At 48.4% G+C, this 17,913-nt stretch overlaps 2 protein-coding genes and 2 non-coding genes across 4 annotated transcripts; 2 read left to right on the top strand and 2 right to left on the bottom strand.

The window, feature by feature from the left end:
- The first annotated feature begins 2,237 nt into the window (after positions 1-2,237).
- On the top strand, positions 2,238-2,310 carry TRNAA-AGC (transfer RNA alanine (anticodon AGC)). Its single transcript has one exon. It is a non-coding gene; the product is annotated as a tRNA-Ala (tRNA).
- A 1,141-nt stretch (positions 2,311-3,451) lies between these two features.
- On the bottom strand, positions 3,452-4,549 carry LOC126543610 (solute carrier family 22 member 7-like). The gene has a single exon (XM_050190719.1). It carries the CDS (start codon positions 4,547-4,549, stop codon positions 3,452-3,454), a length of 1,098 nt encoding a protein of 365 aa, XP_050046676.1.
- Positions 4,550-7,696: 3,147 nt separating this feature from the next.
- TRNAY-GUA (transfer RNA tyrosine (anticodon GUA)) lies at positions 7,697-7,789 on the top strand. The gene is made up of 2 exons: positions 7,697-7,733; positions 7,754-7,789. It is a non-coding gene; the product is annotated as a tRNA-Tyr (tRNA).
- Positions 7,790-16,074: 8,285 nt separating this feature from the next.
- Positions 16,075-17,913, bottom strand: LOC126543609 (solute carrier family 22 member 7-like). Its single transcript, XM_050190718.1, has one exon. The coding sequence runs from the start codon at positions 17,911-17,913 to the stop codon at positions 16,075-16,077; it is 1,839 nt and encodes a 612-aa protein (XP_050046675.1).

The raw sequence follows: 17,913 nt of genomic DNA, 5'->3' as shown, positions 1-17,913 counted from the left end.
GTAGAAATCTGGAGGCTTACGAAAAGGGTTCTGCTTAAATTGAGGACGACGCAACGAGCTATGGAAAGAAGAATGATGGGTGTAACGTTAAGGGATATAAGAAAAGAGGAGATTGGGTGAGGGAACAAACGCGAGTTAATGACATCTTAGTTGAAATCCAGAAAAAGAAATGGGCATGGGCAGGACATGTAATGAAGAGGGAAGATAACCGATGGTTATTAAGGGTTACGTACTGGATTCCAAGAGAAGATAAGCGTAGCAGGGGGCGGCAGAAAGTTAGGTGGGCGGATGAGATTGAGAAGTTTGCATGGACAACATGGCCACAATTAGTACATGACCGGGTTAGTTGGAGAAGTATGGGAGAGGCCTTTGCCCTGCAGTGGGCGTAACCAAGCTGATGATGATGGTGATGACTCAGTGGGTACAATCGCCTTGTGCCTTGCGTACCTTTCAGAATCGGCAAACCTATTCGCATCGCGAATACATTGTGAATACACAAGGTTCGGCGATAACATAGACAACATATAATATCAACGATAACATTCGAGAAAGTTGCTATGCATGCATGGGCGCGCGTCCTTCCCTGAGCAGTACCTTCAATTTTCCGGCGGGTGAAATGTGGTCCCCCGAAAAATCACAACCAGATAAGCGTGTCAATATCCAAAGACAAGCGTGCGTGAAGCAGTGGCAACGACATCGCCGCTAAGCCACTGCAGACGGGTAACGGATTGCTGGGAACGTAGAGCGAAAGAGAGAGAGAGAGAGAGAGAGATAGAGAGAGAGAGAGAGAGAAAGAGAGAGAGAGATTGATGGAAGCTGACGATCTTAGGCTTGCTGTACTGCACTGAAATTTACTGCACTAAAATTGACCTTAAAGAAGAGTTATTGCTACGTCCATCTCATATTTCATCTTGCACTGAAGGTCAGGTACTGGTAAGGCCATGCAACATCAGCGCTTGCTTTCACGCATTACTACACCCGACCGACGACGACTGGAACCACCTTCCTGCCCTTGTCGCAGTCATCTGCGGCGCCGAAAAATTTCAAGGTGGTTGCCAATGACTACATACATACTCTCCACTCATCTGTGTCGTGCCTCCGGGCTTTTATAGTATGCAGATAGATAGATAAATGAATGAATACAGTAAAAGAAATAATAGGTGAATGCTATTGATTCCGGTTTTACTAAGGAAAGAATGAAGGCAGTGCGGTATTTCGTGCAACTTCAATGGGCATTTTAAGCGTTTAATTTTCTCGACCTCGTTATTGCGAAGTGCCAAGAGTTTCTTGAATTTTTCAAGAGGTCCAGTGCTCGTATTCTACGGCAAAATCGTGATAAGGACGAGTCAGGAGGTGGGGGGGGGGGTGCAGCTGACGTGCGTGAGCGTCAGCGAAATTTAACGCTGACCTGCCTCCTGCTCACCCCGAGATTAGATATGTCCACGTGAGTCTAAGGTATCGCACTAGACGAGAAAAACACTTCGAGGTGTCCACTTGCGCGGACTGGCAATAGTACATGCACTTCCAATGCGTATTTAGCAAAGGACGTGTTTTGGGTGCTAAGCCGTGTCACAGTGACACTCGGTGACTGGCTCGGCGGCCTAGTGGCTATATATGGTCGTCGTTATGCTGTTGAGAAAGAGGTCGCGAGTTCTATGCGCGACTGTGGCGGCACCGTTTTGCGAGGGCGGCGGCATGCGAAAATGCTCGTGTACTAAAATTTAGGTGCACTAAAACCCAGCAAGTGAACATTATTCTCGAGTCCACCACTACGCGCATACCTCGTAGCCAGTTTGATGCTTTTGGCGGTTAACACAATCAATCAATCAATCAATCAATCAATCAATCAATCAATCAATCAATCAATCAATCAATCAATCAATCAATCAATCAATCAATCAATCAATCAATCAATCAATCAATTAATTAATAATCAAGCAATCAATCAATCAATCAAGATTTCGACCGCGCCCTTAAGTGAGTTCACGATTGACAAGCCTTCTTTTCGCTGCACGAATTTACGCGCAAATGTTCGCAAACTTCTCGATAGACGAGTAACCTTCGTCCGGCCCTCATCTCTCACTGACATCTCTCGCCCATAAAAGTGATTCGAATGCAGCACGTCGTTCCAGTGGGAACCGGTTGCCTCCGGGAGTCTCCGGTCTCTGCGCTCGACGTAGCTTTACGGGGAAAGCGATACGGAGGGAAAAGCCGTTGCGTTACCGGTATTCTTTGTCGGGGGTGTAGCTCAGATGGTAGAGCGCTCGCTTAGCATGCGAGAGGTACTGGGATCGATACCCAGCACCTCCAATGAATTATTTTTTTGTTTTTCTAATTCTGAGAGAAATCGCGTACTTCGGCTAAATGTAATGGAACATTAAAGGATATACTGCCACAAAATTTTGACGTGATAGCAATGAGGGCCCCGTGTCGCAGAAAATCCGATGTCGGCGTCGGCGGCGTTGTCATGAGAGAAAAAATCATGCCGAACCGCGCACACCGCTCCACGCAGGCCCTTCGTGTGGCGCAGAGGCTTTACTGAACTGATTGAATTTCTCAAAGTAAAATGTCCCAGAAAACTCGTAAAGTACGACTTGCCCTGACACGCTGTCGCCTACATGTGGAGGCATGACTTCAACAAAGCGTTCCTTAGGATAGACAGAGTAATGCCATTCTTAATCAACCGGGGGCGACTGTAACGAAAGTCCAGGATTGGGTTTTTGGATCTAGGCTGTTACTCCCAGCTTGGGATGGTTAGTGACGTCTTTACAAAACCACTACACTCTACTTTTTCTTGACATTTCTCCGCTAACGCCTCCAGCTGTTGTTGAACATGAGCAGGGCTAATTTCCGTGAAAAACAAGCATTAAGCAAGCATTCCCAATTTTGACTCGTCCATCCTCGATGCGCTTTTGTGTAGACATTGGCAACCATTATGGGTGTATAGATGGATGATACGTTCTGCATACTACTGTCAACATTCTGAGGTGATAAAGACTAAGACACAGAGGAAGAGCGCGCAGAGGAGCAACCCTAAGAAAAGTACAAGATTCTCATTAAAGTAACATATTAAGCTTGCGAAGAGGAAGAAACATAAACGTAGTGTTTACACGCGCACAATAATACAATATACACAACTAAGTGCTAATTCTAACTTATTTTCCGGCTTTTTGCTTCGGCGTTTGACCAAAGGCGAAACCGCCGTACGAAGAAGCTGCGTTGATTCAGCTTCTGCTACAAGGAACAAAAAGCGCTGTCCAACTGTGATGGACTACTTGGTGCATGCAGTAACCCGTGTGCAGGAGATACGCCCCGGTGTATTTCCCTTTATTGCCCCAGAAAGCAGATCGCGAGTATAATAACATCAATATACAATCAGGCGTTAAGGCAGTCAGAACTGAATCATGCATTTCCTGTGTTTTCTTCACCTCACCGGTGAAACAGTAAGTGGCTATGTAAATGCATAAGTAGATAATCCCTGAGGAAAAGCGTACGCAGCCACGCAACCCCCGTGGTTCTCGATCTGCTTCTTCAGCTTCTCCGCAGGACAGACCGTGATAGGAGGCGGGAAATTGTTGGCCTTGGCCGCCTGCATCATCACTACTTTGGCCGCGTCCAGCCTTCTATTATCGACTAGCCACCGCGATGATTCCCGTGCGGCAGACAAAGGAGGGAGCAGGACAGCCGTTGGTGCTAGGAAGATGACCTGCTTCAGGCGCCAGTCGGTGACCACGGCATCGACGATGACAATCCAAATCTCACGTAACGTCAGGCCTAGAACCACCAGAAGCAGGACATGCTGCAGCCTGTGCGCGTCAGTCATCACCTCGAACTGCATGAGGCTGGTAAAAATTGTCTGTACGGCAACACTGGCTCCGGTAAGAAGGCACACCACAGCGTAACGCACACAATCTTTCGCCGCGAAGGTCACTATTGCTACTGCAGAATCCAGGAGCATGGCTCTCCTGCCGACGTGGTTTACGAAGGCTCCAGCCAGTATAAGGGAAACCACGGCACCAGCGTTATCCAGGTCGAGAAAGGTGGCCGGCAGCAAACGTTGGTGGCACGCCATGTTCCAAGAGCTCACCGCGCTGGCCTCGGCCGTCCGAACGTCGTAGTCCAACTCTTCGCAGGGCACGTGGCGTGGGTCGCTGGTGTCCTGGAAGCATCGGTTGTACCACTCGTCAGCCCCGGCTTGTACAACGCCGCTCTTCCGGTGCTCAGCGGAATCGCCGTGGTCAGCGGGTGGCTTGCAGCGTTCGTAAATGCGGCAGCGGCTGAAGCATCCTTCGGCCTCGATCGGTATGGCAATATTCTTCCAATCGGCTGCAGAGATGTTGAAACCGGCGAGCGGCTTGCACCAATGGTCGACGTCACCGGTGACGAGGGACATCACCACGGTTTGGCAAACAGCCGAGAAGAGTTCCAGAAGAATGAGAACGAGCATTCTCGTCTGGAAAGGGCCGTGACCAAAGGCTTCCTCGCAGTCAAACGACTCGCTTGTTCGGAGATCGGCGCCGGCCAGTCGCTGGTGGAGGACGACGTCCATCGCCTGGTTCTCAGGTGTCGCTCTTCGGGTTTAGTAGTCCTGGAGAAGGATTGCTGACGAGAGCCAGCTTTGTGGACCTGCCGATAAGAAGGCTTCTTCTTCTTCTTCTTCAGTGCGTGCTTCTCAGGTTGTCGTAGTGTCGCGCGCCCTTGTACGGCGTCAGCTTTTTTGGTTACTGTTTACCCAACATATATTGGTAATGAAATCTTAACCTTTATTAATGCGATTACCAAGTTTGGACTACTAATGCTCGTACGGGTTGCTGCTATGTAAATGCTGTTTCATGACTCATTAAAAAAAAAAAAAACATCCGACGGAAAGCCTACGAGGAATGATGTTGACGTTAACGAGAATCGAACTGAAGCAATGTAGAGACCTGTCTTATTTTCACGTTCTTCCATTAAGCGTAGCCATATTGCTCAATTTTCTGTTAACGACATTTTGTTCTCTTTTTTTTCTAGCTCAAAGCGTATTGCTCAATGCATGCTGCAGATGGTCCAATTTTGTTAATTTCATTCATTCATTCATTCATTCATTCATTCATTCATTCATTCATTCATTCAAATAAATTCATAGAGTGCCATGCGATATGCTGGGGTGGGCCTGGACCCCGCCTACGTTTCGGCCAAGGGTTGTTGGCCATTGGCGGCTTCTACGACTCGCTGTACAGCCCAGAGTTGGTGCTGCAAGTCCGTGCTAAGCAACGCAGACTGCCAGCGCGCGCGGAGGCTGTCGCTGTTTGTGGCTGCATCACCGTTATCCTGTATTACAGCCGTACATTCCCATAGGATATGCTCCAGGGTGGCTCTATAGTTGGAATGTCTGCCCTTGTCCGTTGGGTATCAGTCTGGGTGTATTACACTCCTTCCTCCACATTAAGCTGTTCTTGACGTCGGCTTTTGCACTCCTCTGTAGCTGACTTCTTCAATTATATGTTGCCGACTTCCTTTCCCGTCTCTTTTTCTGCATGGCTATTAGGGCAACTACCCAGTGGCGCATACCCATAATGGAAGATTCACCAAGAATGTTCACGTGTCGAGCTTTACATTTGCAGTTGCAGATACCTATAAGGAGAGGGCTCACTCAAGGAGCCACAATCTCTCCAATGCTATTCACGGCATGCTTAGAAGTATCAAGCTACTACAATTGGATGGCTCAGGAGTGAGGATCAACACGAATATCTCTGCAACTTTCGGTTTGTAGGTAGTATTGTCCTGTTCAGACACAGGGGACGGACTACAACAAGCTATTGAGTACGTTAACCAAGACAATTTAAACGTGGAGTTGAAGATTGATATGCAGAAGATAAAGGTAATGTTCAATAGCCTGGAAAGAGGACAATAATTCATCATCTCCACTCAGCCTCTCGAGTCTCTGCAGGAGTTTGTTTACCTTAGTCAATTACTAATTACTAATACTTCTCATCATGATAAGGAAATTTACAGAATAAAGATGGGTTGTAGTTGATACGGCAGGCATTACGAAATCCTGACTGGGAGCTTACCACTATCGTAGAAAAGCGTGCAATCATTGCATTATACCGACGCCAGCATATGGGACAGAAATTTGGAAGCCAACAAAGAAAGTCGCGAAAAAGTTAAGGACAGCACGAAGAGCAATGGAACGAAAAATGTTAGGTGTAGCGCTAATAGCCACAAGGGAACAGTGTGAATCAGAGAGCATACGGGGACCGCCGATATTATAGTCGACATTAAGGGAAAAAAAGATGGAGCTAGCAGGCCATGTAAGGTGTAGGGTAGATAACGAATGGGCCATTAGAGAGTTACAGAATGGGTGCCAAGGGAAGGGAAGCGCAGTCGAGGACGGCAGAAAATAAGGTCAGGTGATGAAATAAGCAAATCTGCAATCGAGAGCTGGAATCATCTAGAGCAAGAAAGGGGTAATTGGAGATCGCTGGGAGGCCTTCGTCCTGGAGGGGACACGAAAAAAAAAAAGATAGGCCGAGGATGATACCGAATGGCCTAAGTGATTTATCTGGCAACTACCCCTTCACCCAGGTTGTTCCAAGTTGTCTATTAGGCAACACACCCGGTAACACGTACACCCAATGGCTCAAGGGACAGAAGAGAACATTTCTAATTCGAGCAAAGCAGAGAGGCCTTCCGGAAAAACTGTGCTGCTCTGAGTCGATAACAGAAAGAAGAGCAAGGACCAAGTTGACGTGAAAGAGGCTAAATACGGATCGACGACATACCCGGAATGTCGGGGAAGTTACCTGATGACAAACAGACGGATGGGCATCCTGAGCGAGAACCTAATGACCTCTTAAATAGCCACTACCATAGGAAAAAAGGATTTAGGAAAGCTTGAAGTCCCGATAAATCCACTCCTATACATTATCATTCTAATGCTTTTATTATTTAGCGTTTTTCACTGAAGATTTTGAAGCTGTAGAAGCAGACGACAGTAATAAAAAATGTCGCTTATTTATGAAATCCTTCGGTCAAATATCTATATGAATCTATTATCTTCATAGATCTGGTCCGGCGCACTCCTCCTTATCGACGTGAAGATGAGTCGATAGAAAACTTCTTGTCATGCCGCGATTTCTCTCGATTAAGAAAGCATACTTGAGTGGGAGAATTTCACGATGTTGGATCAAATCTAGTCTTTCCCGAAATTCTTTATTTGAAAGCCTCCTCTCTAGGACAGTATCATACGGATGTTGCAGCTATTGCGAGGTTCGTAAATAAATCAGGACGACTTTCGTGCTAAATTTTCGAATTTTTAAAATCTAAACTTATTATCTTCATTTGAAATATTCAAAGTTTATCATTAGTGTTTCTCTTTAGATTCGACTAACTGTATTCATGAATGATCCCATATTCTTGGTGAATCATCCTTATTGAGAACGAGGCACTCGTTCAAGAAACTCAACCAACACTCGCGTTTATACTTTGTTTAGTCATGTGCACTGACTAGTTCGCGGCGATAGCCTTGATTACAAAGGCGGAAAGACGCATAGAAGGCGCGCAGTCGCTCTTTTCTCCTCAAAGACAAACGCCGCGACTCAAGAGACAACTTTGCAGTGTGTTCCACGTGCCAGGCCTCGATTACCTCGTTACTCGGCCACGTTGCGTGCTGCCTGTGCAGTCCAGACAAGCCGGTAGACGCGCTGACACCGTGCCGTCGATAGCTCAGTTGGTAGAGCGGTGGACTGTAGAGGTTTCATCCCAAGCGGACATCCATAGGTCGCTGGTTCGAATCCGGCTCGACGGACTTTATGTATTCTTTTCTTTCTTGATAATCCTGCAGACTTTTGTTTGACGTTGTGTACCAATAAAAAAAATCCATTTGTGTCGAACAAACACAGGCGCTTTGAGCAGAAATGATGTTGCCTGTAATTCCAGGTGTTGCGAGAACACCTTCAAAATTTTGGTGAGTTGGTCATCTCGAAGAGGCGGGCATTATGTGCAAAAAAAGGAATAATAAAGTAATGTAAAAGTGAACTAATTAGGTTTTGAACTAATTACCTTACTGCACAACTTGCAATTTACAAATTCTAGCCGTGTTATTCACAAAGCGGATCCACTTTGAACAAATTCTCAGGATGACAACCTTTTCGAGAGGTTGTCATCCAGGTATTTTTGTGCTTCAATGCAAATGAACTACGTTTTGATAAGGACGTAACTGGAACACGAATGCATTTCTCCGCACAGTTTGAGAATGAGTATCTCGACACTGGTGTCATGCTGAGAATTCGTTCCAAATGGATCCGCCTTGCAAACTCCCCGGCTATAATATGTAAATTGCAACATGGACAACGACTTAATCAGTTAAACTTAATTAGCTAACTTCCGTTAATTAGTCGATTATGCGTTTCAATTTCTTGTGCAAGTAGTGTCCGCCAGTTCGAGTAGACTAACTAATGAACAAGAATTGTATTTTCTGGCACAGAAAACCTTAAATAATTTTTGAAAGTGCCCGCTGAAACACCGTGTTTGTGCCACGGAATTGGTGCCAAGGAAAAGAAAATGCAACCGTCGAAGGCAGAGGACCACATCTCAATGAAGTTCATCTAATGGATGACACAGCGTATAAAATCATACACACAGTTTATACATAACGTCACCTATCATGTACATTACTGTAACGGCGTATAACGTCAACACATTCAACAATAATGCGGGAGTCCCCGTCAGAAAAAAAGAAAGAAAAATAAGTTTGTGTCCACTGATTCCCAGGTTGCGTTGGATCCGCATAACGTTTTTCCCACATTTATGCGACGGGAGTATAATTATTACTGCCGCCCAACATGGCAGACTGCACAGGAGTAGCCTCAAAACGGCCCAGAACACATTTCAAATACCAAATTAACCCTAATGGGGTTCGTAGAGTGCCCTTTGCCTCCTCGACCTTGAGTGACCTGCGCAAAAAACATAACCTATTGCGACGCATTGAGGATAGGCCCAGTGTACTGTTCGCATGCGGTAGTGCGTGCCAATTATGTGGTAACTTACATTAGATAACAGACTTGCGCTCCCTGCGAAAAGCTTCGCTAAGGCTACTGCGCCGTTCCCTGCTTAAAGCATTATAGAGAGAATTTCCGACATGTGCGAGAAGGAAGGCAGAGCAGCAATTGCGGCTTACTATAACCAACTTTGATATTAATTAGCGTCAACACATTGAGCAATAACATTTGTTTTCGGTGTAAATAATCAATGGTGTAGCAATCAACAGCATGTAGTATAAGTTTGCATCTGCTGTAGAGAGGCTGCGTGCTTCCAAGATGATTTTCATTGACTTTATATAGTGGCATGGTCTCTTGAACGTCACGGTAAATTTCTGTATGCAACTTTACACGTGTAGTCTGCGTGCAGGTACAGGCAATGACTGCAGACAGTTGCTCCGTCCGAGTATCTCTCTTTTTCCAGTGTGGTGACGCAGAATAAAAGGCTGTGCGAGCTGGCCTTAAATAAATCTGAAATTTTTAGCTCCAGCGTTAAAAAGTCAAGCCAAGTCAGTCATTAATGCTTGATAAGACAGGAAGGATGCCGGAATGGAATGGCGCCATCACATTGAAATTCTTGCAGCAGATCCCTTTGACGTCTTGGGTTTTGTAAGCGTCCGGTGGGTCTGTGTTAACTGCCAGTCGATAAAGAATAACAATCCCTACTGTGTATTATCAATGTGAGCGAGGATAACTGAATCTGGCTGCTTCTTGGGAACTCTTACCTTGTGACCTTATCCAAGTACGTGGAATTAAACTGAGATTCCCGATGTTACGTAGATGTCATCCGCGTGGCGGAATTTAAAAACTGAGAGTTTATTCATTTTCTCAACGGATAATCGACCTCATTAAGCCGTACAGATGCAAAAGATGTCCGAATCACACGCTGATAGTCCATATCAAGTAGTGCTACTCTTAATGGAATGCTTGCAGTAAAATTATTTATCCCCCCTATATTTAAAGTTAGAGTTCAACTTTAAAATAAAGCTATCGAACCTGCATTGGTCGAGTGCCACGAACAATAATTCTTTTTTATTCGCGTGAGTTTCCACGGGGTATATAGCGCTAGAATGAAATTACGTGTAAACATTCACGCCTGCTTTATGCGGACAAACAACAACGATGACTAACTAAATCAATTACATCAAGTTTTATGGGACCACTTCAAAGCGCGCGCAAAGTACTGCGCTGTTGGTGCTGAAAACAGCTACATCGGCCCTTCCTATTGTACGCCCATACACTAGAAGTAACTTTCCTATTCTAAAGGTTGTGCGAATCTCACACTCGCAAATTGGCCCTTCTCGTTGCTCTGCAGCTTTCCGGCTGTGGCATTGCGCTGGTGAGCTCTATGTCATGGGTTCGAACCCCGTCGCGGGGACCGCAGATGAACGGGGGCGAAGCGAAAAACGTTCGTTAGGTGCACGTTAAGGAACCTTATGAGGTCAAAATCATTCTGCAGTCAAGTATTGCAAGCCGCGCTTCGGCAATAAAATTGTGGTTTTGAGGCGTAATACGGCAACTTTGCGTCATATTATATGTCGCTGCACTGGACACGCATTTTGACGGTTTCGCAGTAGCGAGGAACACGGTTAATTGTCGGTTGTACTCACAATGAATTCAAGCTTGAAAGCATAATTATTTACTCGATCGTATTTTCTTTGGGTTATAAAAAGATTTAAAGAAATATAGAGGACTCGTAAGCTTCGCCTTTAGGAGTGGAACGCGACAGCTTTCGAAGTTCCCTGACTAGTTCCAACTCTTCCCAACAACTGCAGCTTACGTAACCTTAATGTTTACTGGGAAACGGTGGCGCCGAACGCTAAGGACTAAGGCGACCTTTCTGGTAGAAACACGGCTTCTTGCGTGGGCCGATCCCTGAGGTAGTGCACAGCCACGCGAAATCTCAAGCGGCAGCAGGAAAAGGGGTTTGTGTTTGAGCTTCGGCGTAACATAATTGCTTTCTCGTATATTCAAATAAATATCCGACGATATCATGTCTGTAGGTTGTGTGTAAGTCGTACTTTACGAGTTTCCTGCCGCACTTTACTTTGTGAAATCCAATCAGTTCACTAACGGCTCTGCGCCACGTGGGGGGCCTGCGTGGTTCGGTATGATTTTTCCCTCACGGACAACGCCACCGAGGCCGACATCGAATTTTCTGCGACACGCGCACACGCATACACACACATGGACACACACGCACGCACACGCTCACACACGCGCACACACGCCCACATACGCACATACACACGTACACGCACGTACACACACGTACACACACACAAAGGCACGCGCATGTGCACACGCACATAGAAATACGCGCACGCACGCGCACGCACGTCCGCACGCCTCCGTCAATCGTTTGTGGTCTCTACTTTTCTGCCACCAAACATCCGATCGCCTCTTACTATTACTTATTGCACACATGTTTGCTTTCCTGCAGCTATCCCAGAACTTAAGGACTTCGAGGAGGTCTAAACCTACAGAGCCTAAACCGACAGCTGGGTAGACTGCACGTTCTAAGACATGTTCCATCGTTTTAATAGCTTTTCCGCAGCAAGCGCATGCTTCTTATTCCTTGGTGTACCTCGCTTTATAACTACGCGGTCTAAGGCATCCCGATCTCGCTACGAAAAGTAATTAGCTTCCCTTTGAGTTATCGTAAAGTGATTCTATTCTGATTTCTCTGTTTCTTTTTAGGTAATTCTTCACTGCGGGTTTCTTTTCCATTGCTACCACCCCTGAGATTATCTCAGCCTCTATGACTTTCCGCTTGACGTTTTTTGTCGCCATGTTGCTCAACATACCGGTCGCATAGCTGCGGTGAGCTTCCTAGTTCTTTTCCTCTACTTGATATCAATGTTTTTGCTCTACAAATACCTGAACACTCTGATGATTATGACGTATGAGGATCCCCTTTGAAACGCGGTTTTGCCAAATATTCAGGTAGCCTAATTTAATTATTGAAGTATGCTGTACATGCTTTTTCATTCGAGCATTTTTGTGTAATCTCTTCAATCTTAGCCCATTTCTTCAAACCTTCTCTGTCTACCTTGTACCACTACCTATGCCTGCTACGGATCTGGTCGTATCAATCTCTTCTCTGTTTTTTTCCCACCAGTACTCCTAACGACGCTTGGTTATCTCGACTGCAGACCGGTTGATGCTCCTGTCCACTTTAAATCCATGCGCTTCTGGAAAGTGCAAGTTACCTGCGAGTATCATTGGGTGAATTCCTTCGCATTCTATTAGCCTGTCATGAGTGTTCTCTGGATTTTGCTGTTCAGCCTACACATGCGTCATCTAGTTGCGAAAATTTGCTCCTGCATGCTTTTGTCCTTAGGAAATCATCTCAAGCTTCAAATCAGGAGGGAATTCACTTGGTGTTATTGCACGGATTTTCTCTCCCGATTTATTTCTTCTCATTTTTGTAAATCTCCATGGTCCTTGTTGTTTCCATTTTTTTGTCATCTAATCCATTGTCTCTGTTTCTCTCGCTTTCTTTTTGGTGGCTCCTGGTTGTCTATTTGCGCTTTCAATTTCAATCTGGTTGCCAGGTCGGTAGGTAGGTAAAACTATTCGACAAAAGAGTTGCTCAAGGGGGGACGGTAGCTTGTCGTGTCTTGCCTTCTAGCCACCTCCCCGGCTCTGTTCACGGCCTGTAGCTGATCCTCCTGGCTTGTCCCGGCGAGGAGGGAGCGGCCATGAGAGAGTCGGGGGGCGGGGGGGGGGGGGGGGTGTTTCCTTCCTGCAGCCGCGGATAATATGGTTTAGTGTAGCGATCTCTCTACATAGCTTACAGTGGAGGTCGATGTTCCTTCGACCATTCAGCAAGAAGAGTAGTGGGCTGTAGAGCTTGCACCCAGAGGGGACATTCATATATCGCTAGATCGAATACGGCTGCACAATCAACGGTTCTTTCTTTGGAGCACACGACCGCCTTCCCTGCGCCTCTTTTGCGGACCGTGGCTGTGTGCTGCTACTGCTGCTGCTGCTCGTGCGTTCTCGCCGAATAGCTCACAGTCGGCGGCGTGATCTAGGAGCGATGGCTCACGCTACTTCGCCCGCAGCTGTGGAAAGTAAAGGTGTAAATCGGGACGGCGCGTGCGGGTCGCTGGCCGCTGGCGGAGAGGCTAGGTGCCACGATGAGGCGGGAGAGAGGCCTCTACTCCTATGGCGGTGGTATATGGCATGGCTGAGCGTGGCCGCGTGGTCTCTACCTTGAAAGCCATCTGAGGTGGGCAAAGTGTCTAGGCGTGCGGAGGGTTGGCGGCTTTATGCATGTATGATGTGTTCTCGCCGCTTAGTTCGTGTTGAAACGAGACGCAGTAGGAAAGGCAACTCGCTCGCGGCTTCTGCCGCGATTCCTCTCGCCAGTGTGTTGACAGAGAGTGTCCGCCGTCATCGAAGCGATTTGTGTTCACGTTTGCCTGTGTGCGAGTGGCACCATGCTCGTTAATTTAATTACAAAGAATGCCGACATATTTATGTGGCCGATAGAACAACTATCCAAACTTCGTACAGACGTCTCGACCTTTCGTCTTTCGAGCGAAACTGCGGCATTTATTTCTGCACCCTTTGGAAATGAACTTCGCGCCTTCTTCATTGCATCTCATTGCATCAGAAGCAAGGATTGCATTGCATTGCACACTGAGAGCACGCTGTAAGAAGCCGTCGACGCTATCGAAGACCAGCTGAACGTTTCCGGTTTGATATGCTCACCGAGCAAGTCGGAACTGCTTGGTGAGCAGTTCAAGCAAGCGAACTTAACAAGAGCGAACCAAGAAGACTTACCAAGAATACTTAACAAAAGCGAAGCGAGGGACTACGAGGCGATCAAGATCGTGACGAGGAACGGCCAAGTGATCCCGGAGGTCGACAAATTCCGGGTGCTCGGCATGATTATACACAAGCGACGGCGCAACGGCGAGACCATTTCCCGCCTCACAGCCAAGATTACCAACGCAATGCGTCTCATCAGGCGGGTCGCAAACCACAATGCCGGGATGAAGGAGCAAAGCTTGATTCGGCTTGTGCACTCACTCGTAATCAGCTACGTCACCTACGTTGCAGCCTTGCACAACTGGTTGCACTGTGAAAATAATAAGATCAACGCCCGAATCAGACGAGATTACAAGGCGGCGCTCGGACCATTCAAGTGTATGAACAGCAACAGCTCCTGAGCCAGGGGGTACACAATACCCTTGAAGAAATTGCGGAAGCGCAACGGACCGCCCAGCTGCAGCGGCTCTCTATGACCGAAGCCGGCAGGCGCATACTTCAATACTTCGGCTTCACGCCCGGGGCGAACAAGGCGAGTAGCGACGTTCCTGTCCCGGACGGGACACGGCGCGGGATTTGGGTAGACCTCATCCCGAGATACATGAACCCGGAGTTTAACAAGGAGAGAAGAGCGGCGAGGGCCAAGGCCCTCATCGACTTTCACGCCAAGGACGAGCACGCAAGGCTCGCGGATGCGGCAGAATATCAGGGACACAGCGCGGCGTTCGTAGCTACTGTCATCGAGGCGTCGTCCGGCGCGCGACGAGGGCAGCGGCGAGCTTACGGGTCCGAGAGGCGTGTCAGGAGGAGGTGGCCATTGCCCTGGCCATTGCCGACCCCGGGTGCCAGACGGTGTTGTGGGATTCGCGAAGGGCAGTGTGGAATTATGCCAAGGGCAAAGTTTGTGGTGAGGCTGTGCGCGTTCTGTGCACTACTGACCTGCAACGAGAGAATAGGTATGTTAAAATCAAGTGGTTCCCGGAGCACGCGGGCAACAATACGTCCTAGAAGCACGATAACCACAATGAGATGGCAGACTCAGCGGCACGAGCGCTAACCAACCGCGCCGCTGCAACCGACCGTCCAACACGGTGTAGTGCCAAGGACCGCATGACGACGTTCAACGAACTTAAACAGTTTCACGGCCTGGCTCGAAGCACTTTCCCACCCCCGCACACGGGGCTGAACCGAGCGGAGGCGGTGCTGTTAAGACATTTACAAACTGGTTCCTTGCCCACCCCCGTGTTAATGAATCATCTGTATGCGAAAGTATATGAGTGATGTGTGCTGCGTGTGCCAGCGGGAGAGGGCCACCCAGGCGCACATCCTATGGTATTGCTCAAAGTTCCCCGACGAAGTTTCGACAAGTTCAACGATTCCGCCGTGACTAGCGGCTGCGGCGGAATGCTACGACCACGAAATCCAAACCTGAGCCGTCCCGCTGGTCTCGGCGGCTCTTTAATTACAAAGGACGAGCGAAACCGACGGGTCTGTCCCCCTCAGGGCGATTGACCGCGGGAGTAACAAGCGCTGGAGTTGAGTAGAGACCACCCGCTGACAAGACGTCCGGGACCCACGTCGCGGCGCCGTTTAGTCATGGTGTCGTTCTACAAGCGACTAAATAAAGTTGTTTCTCTGTCTCATTGCATGGCTCGGTGCACATTAGTTTTATATTTAACTTATTAGGGGAACTCTGGCGCGGTGGTAGTCCGACCATTGTGGAAATCATTTCGGAGTGTAGTCTTCAATTTGAAGTTAGTTACATTCGTAGGCCAAGGAACAAAGTCGCCTTTATCGGGGAATCCCTAGTCCACGTAATTTTGGTCAGGGTATTACGCATATATATGTGCGCGTGGTGATTATATCATGTGTGCATGCGTTTACGTGTATATTCGCAATGAAAAAAAATCATGCTTTTTTCCATTCCCAACGTGCAGCCTGCAATTCTGAAGTAAGTTTCAGTAGTCTTGTGGTCAAACACACACATCAACTTTCAAAGGGCCAATGCTTTAGCTGTCCAAAGGATAAAATTATATTTGCCAGATATAAAAAACGCTCACGAAACACACAAATATACTCTGTGCCGTCGAAGCAGAAAGGAATTAAGTTAGAACATTGAGTTCGTGCTTTTCATTGTTATGAGCGCAAAAGAATATTTGAATCCATAAATATAACAGATATGAACTCAAGAAACGAGTTTTTGATGTCGCCAACAGGACATCGCGCCCAGTAATTTCATACAAATCTTCCGGTGGCTTGACTTCAGCATTGGCTAGGTTTGAAATCGACGAGACACATTAGAAATGCCAGAACTTTTGCTGCCACCAGTCCTCCCACTCTTCCTGCTGGATGACTTGGAGCTCTCCAGGCTTCCAGTCTTGCACTTCTTGCGTAATATCCCCTGTACGAGGGTTCGTTTCATGTGATCCATGGCCATCCTGGAGAAGTCTGAAGTGCTCCTTGCCACGATTCGTGCTTCTTCCACCACTGTCGTGCGTGGCAGGACGCGGATGACGAGAAGGGAGACGAAGAGGAAAAGTCCCGCAATGGCGAACATCAGGTCTTCGTGTCCGGCTGGCTTCAGGACGAGGGTCATTGCCGCGCACACGGTCGCGACACGCCCGAAGGCAAACGCCCAGCAGAAGACACCGGCTCGCACTGCCGTTGGAAAGAGTTCCAGGACGTAGGTGTAACAGTGTACAAGGACTACGTTAGAAACACCCTTGGACAGGACGAGTAAGGTCTTTGTGATCGTGACGTATCCACCGCCCACCGCGACACTCAGCGCGCATTGTATGGAGCCCGTCAAGAGGAAGCACACGCTGAGCACTCTGACGAGTGCGACGCCGGTGATCAGGAAGTGCATCCCCGCGTACGTCGCCAGTGTGATGACAACCGTGAAGCACGGGATCCAAAATTCGTTATACGACACCGTCGAAAAGGCGCCGATGTAAAATGTAAAAGACATGGAGAAGCAAACGGCAAACATGGCCAACGCTCGACGCCGGAGGGAGCGATAGTCGACCAAGTCTTCCGTGTCCGCACCTTCGCGACTTGCGTGGTGCTTTATCTGTTCTCTCAGCTTCTCCACGAGACAGGCCGTGACAGGAAGTGGGACATTGTTGGTTTCGGCAGCCTCCATCATTAGTGCTTCCACCGCGTCCAGTCTTCCTTTCGCGACGAGCCATCGGGGCGACTCTCGGGCGGTAGACAAAGCCGGGAGCAGGAGAGCCGTCGGGGCCAAGAACATCACCTGCTTCAGACGCCAGTCGATGACCACCGGTTTGACGATGACACTCCAGACCTCACATAACGTCATGCCCAGAACCGCCAGGAGGAGCACTTGCTGCGGCCTGTGCGCGTGCGTCATCACCTCGAACGGTATGATGCAAGTAAAGATCATGTGTACCGCGACACTGGCCCCGGTAAGGAAGCGCACTACAGCGTAGCCTACGTAATTAGTGGCCGCGAAGGTGCACACCGTGCAGGTCACTAACGCTGCGGCGGAGGACAGCAGCATGGCTCTCCTTCCGACATAGTCAACGAAGACTCCGGCTAGGATGAGGGAAACAACGGCGCCGGCGTTCTGCAGGGCGACAAGAATGGCCGGCAGCAAACGTTGGTCGCACACCATGTTCCAAGAGCTCACCGCACTGGCCTTGGCCGTCCGAACATCGTAGTCCCACTCTTCACAGGGCACGTCGCGTAGGTCGCTGGTGTCCTGGAAGCATCGGCTGTACCACTCGTCGGCCCCGGTTAGAACAGCGCCGCTCTTGCGATGCTTAGCGGAATCGATGTGGTCAGCGGGCGGCTTGCAGCGTTCATAAACACGGCAGCGGCTGAAGCGTCCATCGGCCTCGATCGGTATGGCCATATTCTTCCAATCGGCTCGAGAGATGTTGAAACCGGCGAGCGGCTTGCACCAATGATCGATGTCACCTGTGACAAGGGAGATCACGATTGCTTGGCAATTAACCGAGAAAAGTCCCAGAAGAACGAGAACGAGCATCCTTGTCTGAAAAGGGCCGTGACCAAAGGCTTCCTCGCAGTCAAAAGACTCGCTTGTTCGGAGATCGGCGCCTGCCAGTCGCTGGGGGAGGATGACGTCCAT

The sequence above is a fragment of the Dermacentor andersoni genome, chromosome 10 (genome assembly GCF_023375885.2).
Source record: "Dermacentor andersoni chromosome 10, qqDerAnde1_hic_scaffold, whole genome shotgun sequence".
NCBI lineage: Eukaryota > Metazoa > Arthropoda > Arachnida > Ixodida > Ixodidae > Dermacentor > Dermacentor andersoni.
Note: the sequence above shows the minus strand (reverse complement) of the source record. Positions and strands in the feature narration are given on the sequence as shown.

What these genes read in the sequence shown, in the direction of transcription:
- LOC126543610 (XM_050190719.1), bottom strand. Translation starts at nt 4,549, where the DNA reads ATGGACGTCGTCCTCCACCAGCGACTGGCCGGCGCCGATCTCCGAACA.
- LOC126543609 (XM_050190718.1), bottom strand. Translation starts at nt 17,913, where the DNA reads ATGGACGTCATCCTCCCCCAGCGACTGGCAGGCGCCGATCTCCGAACA.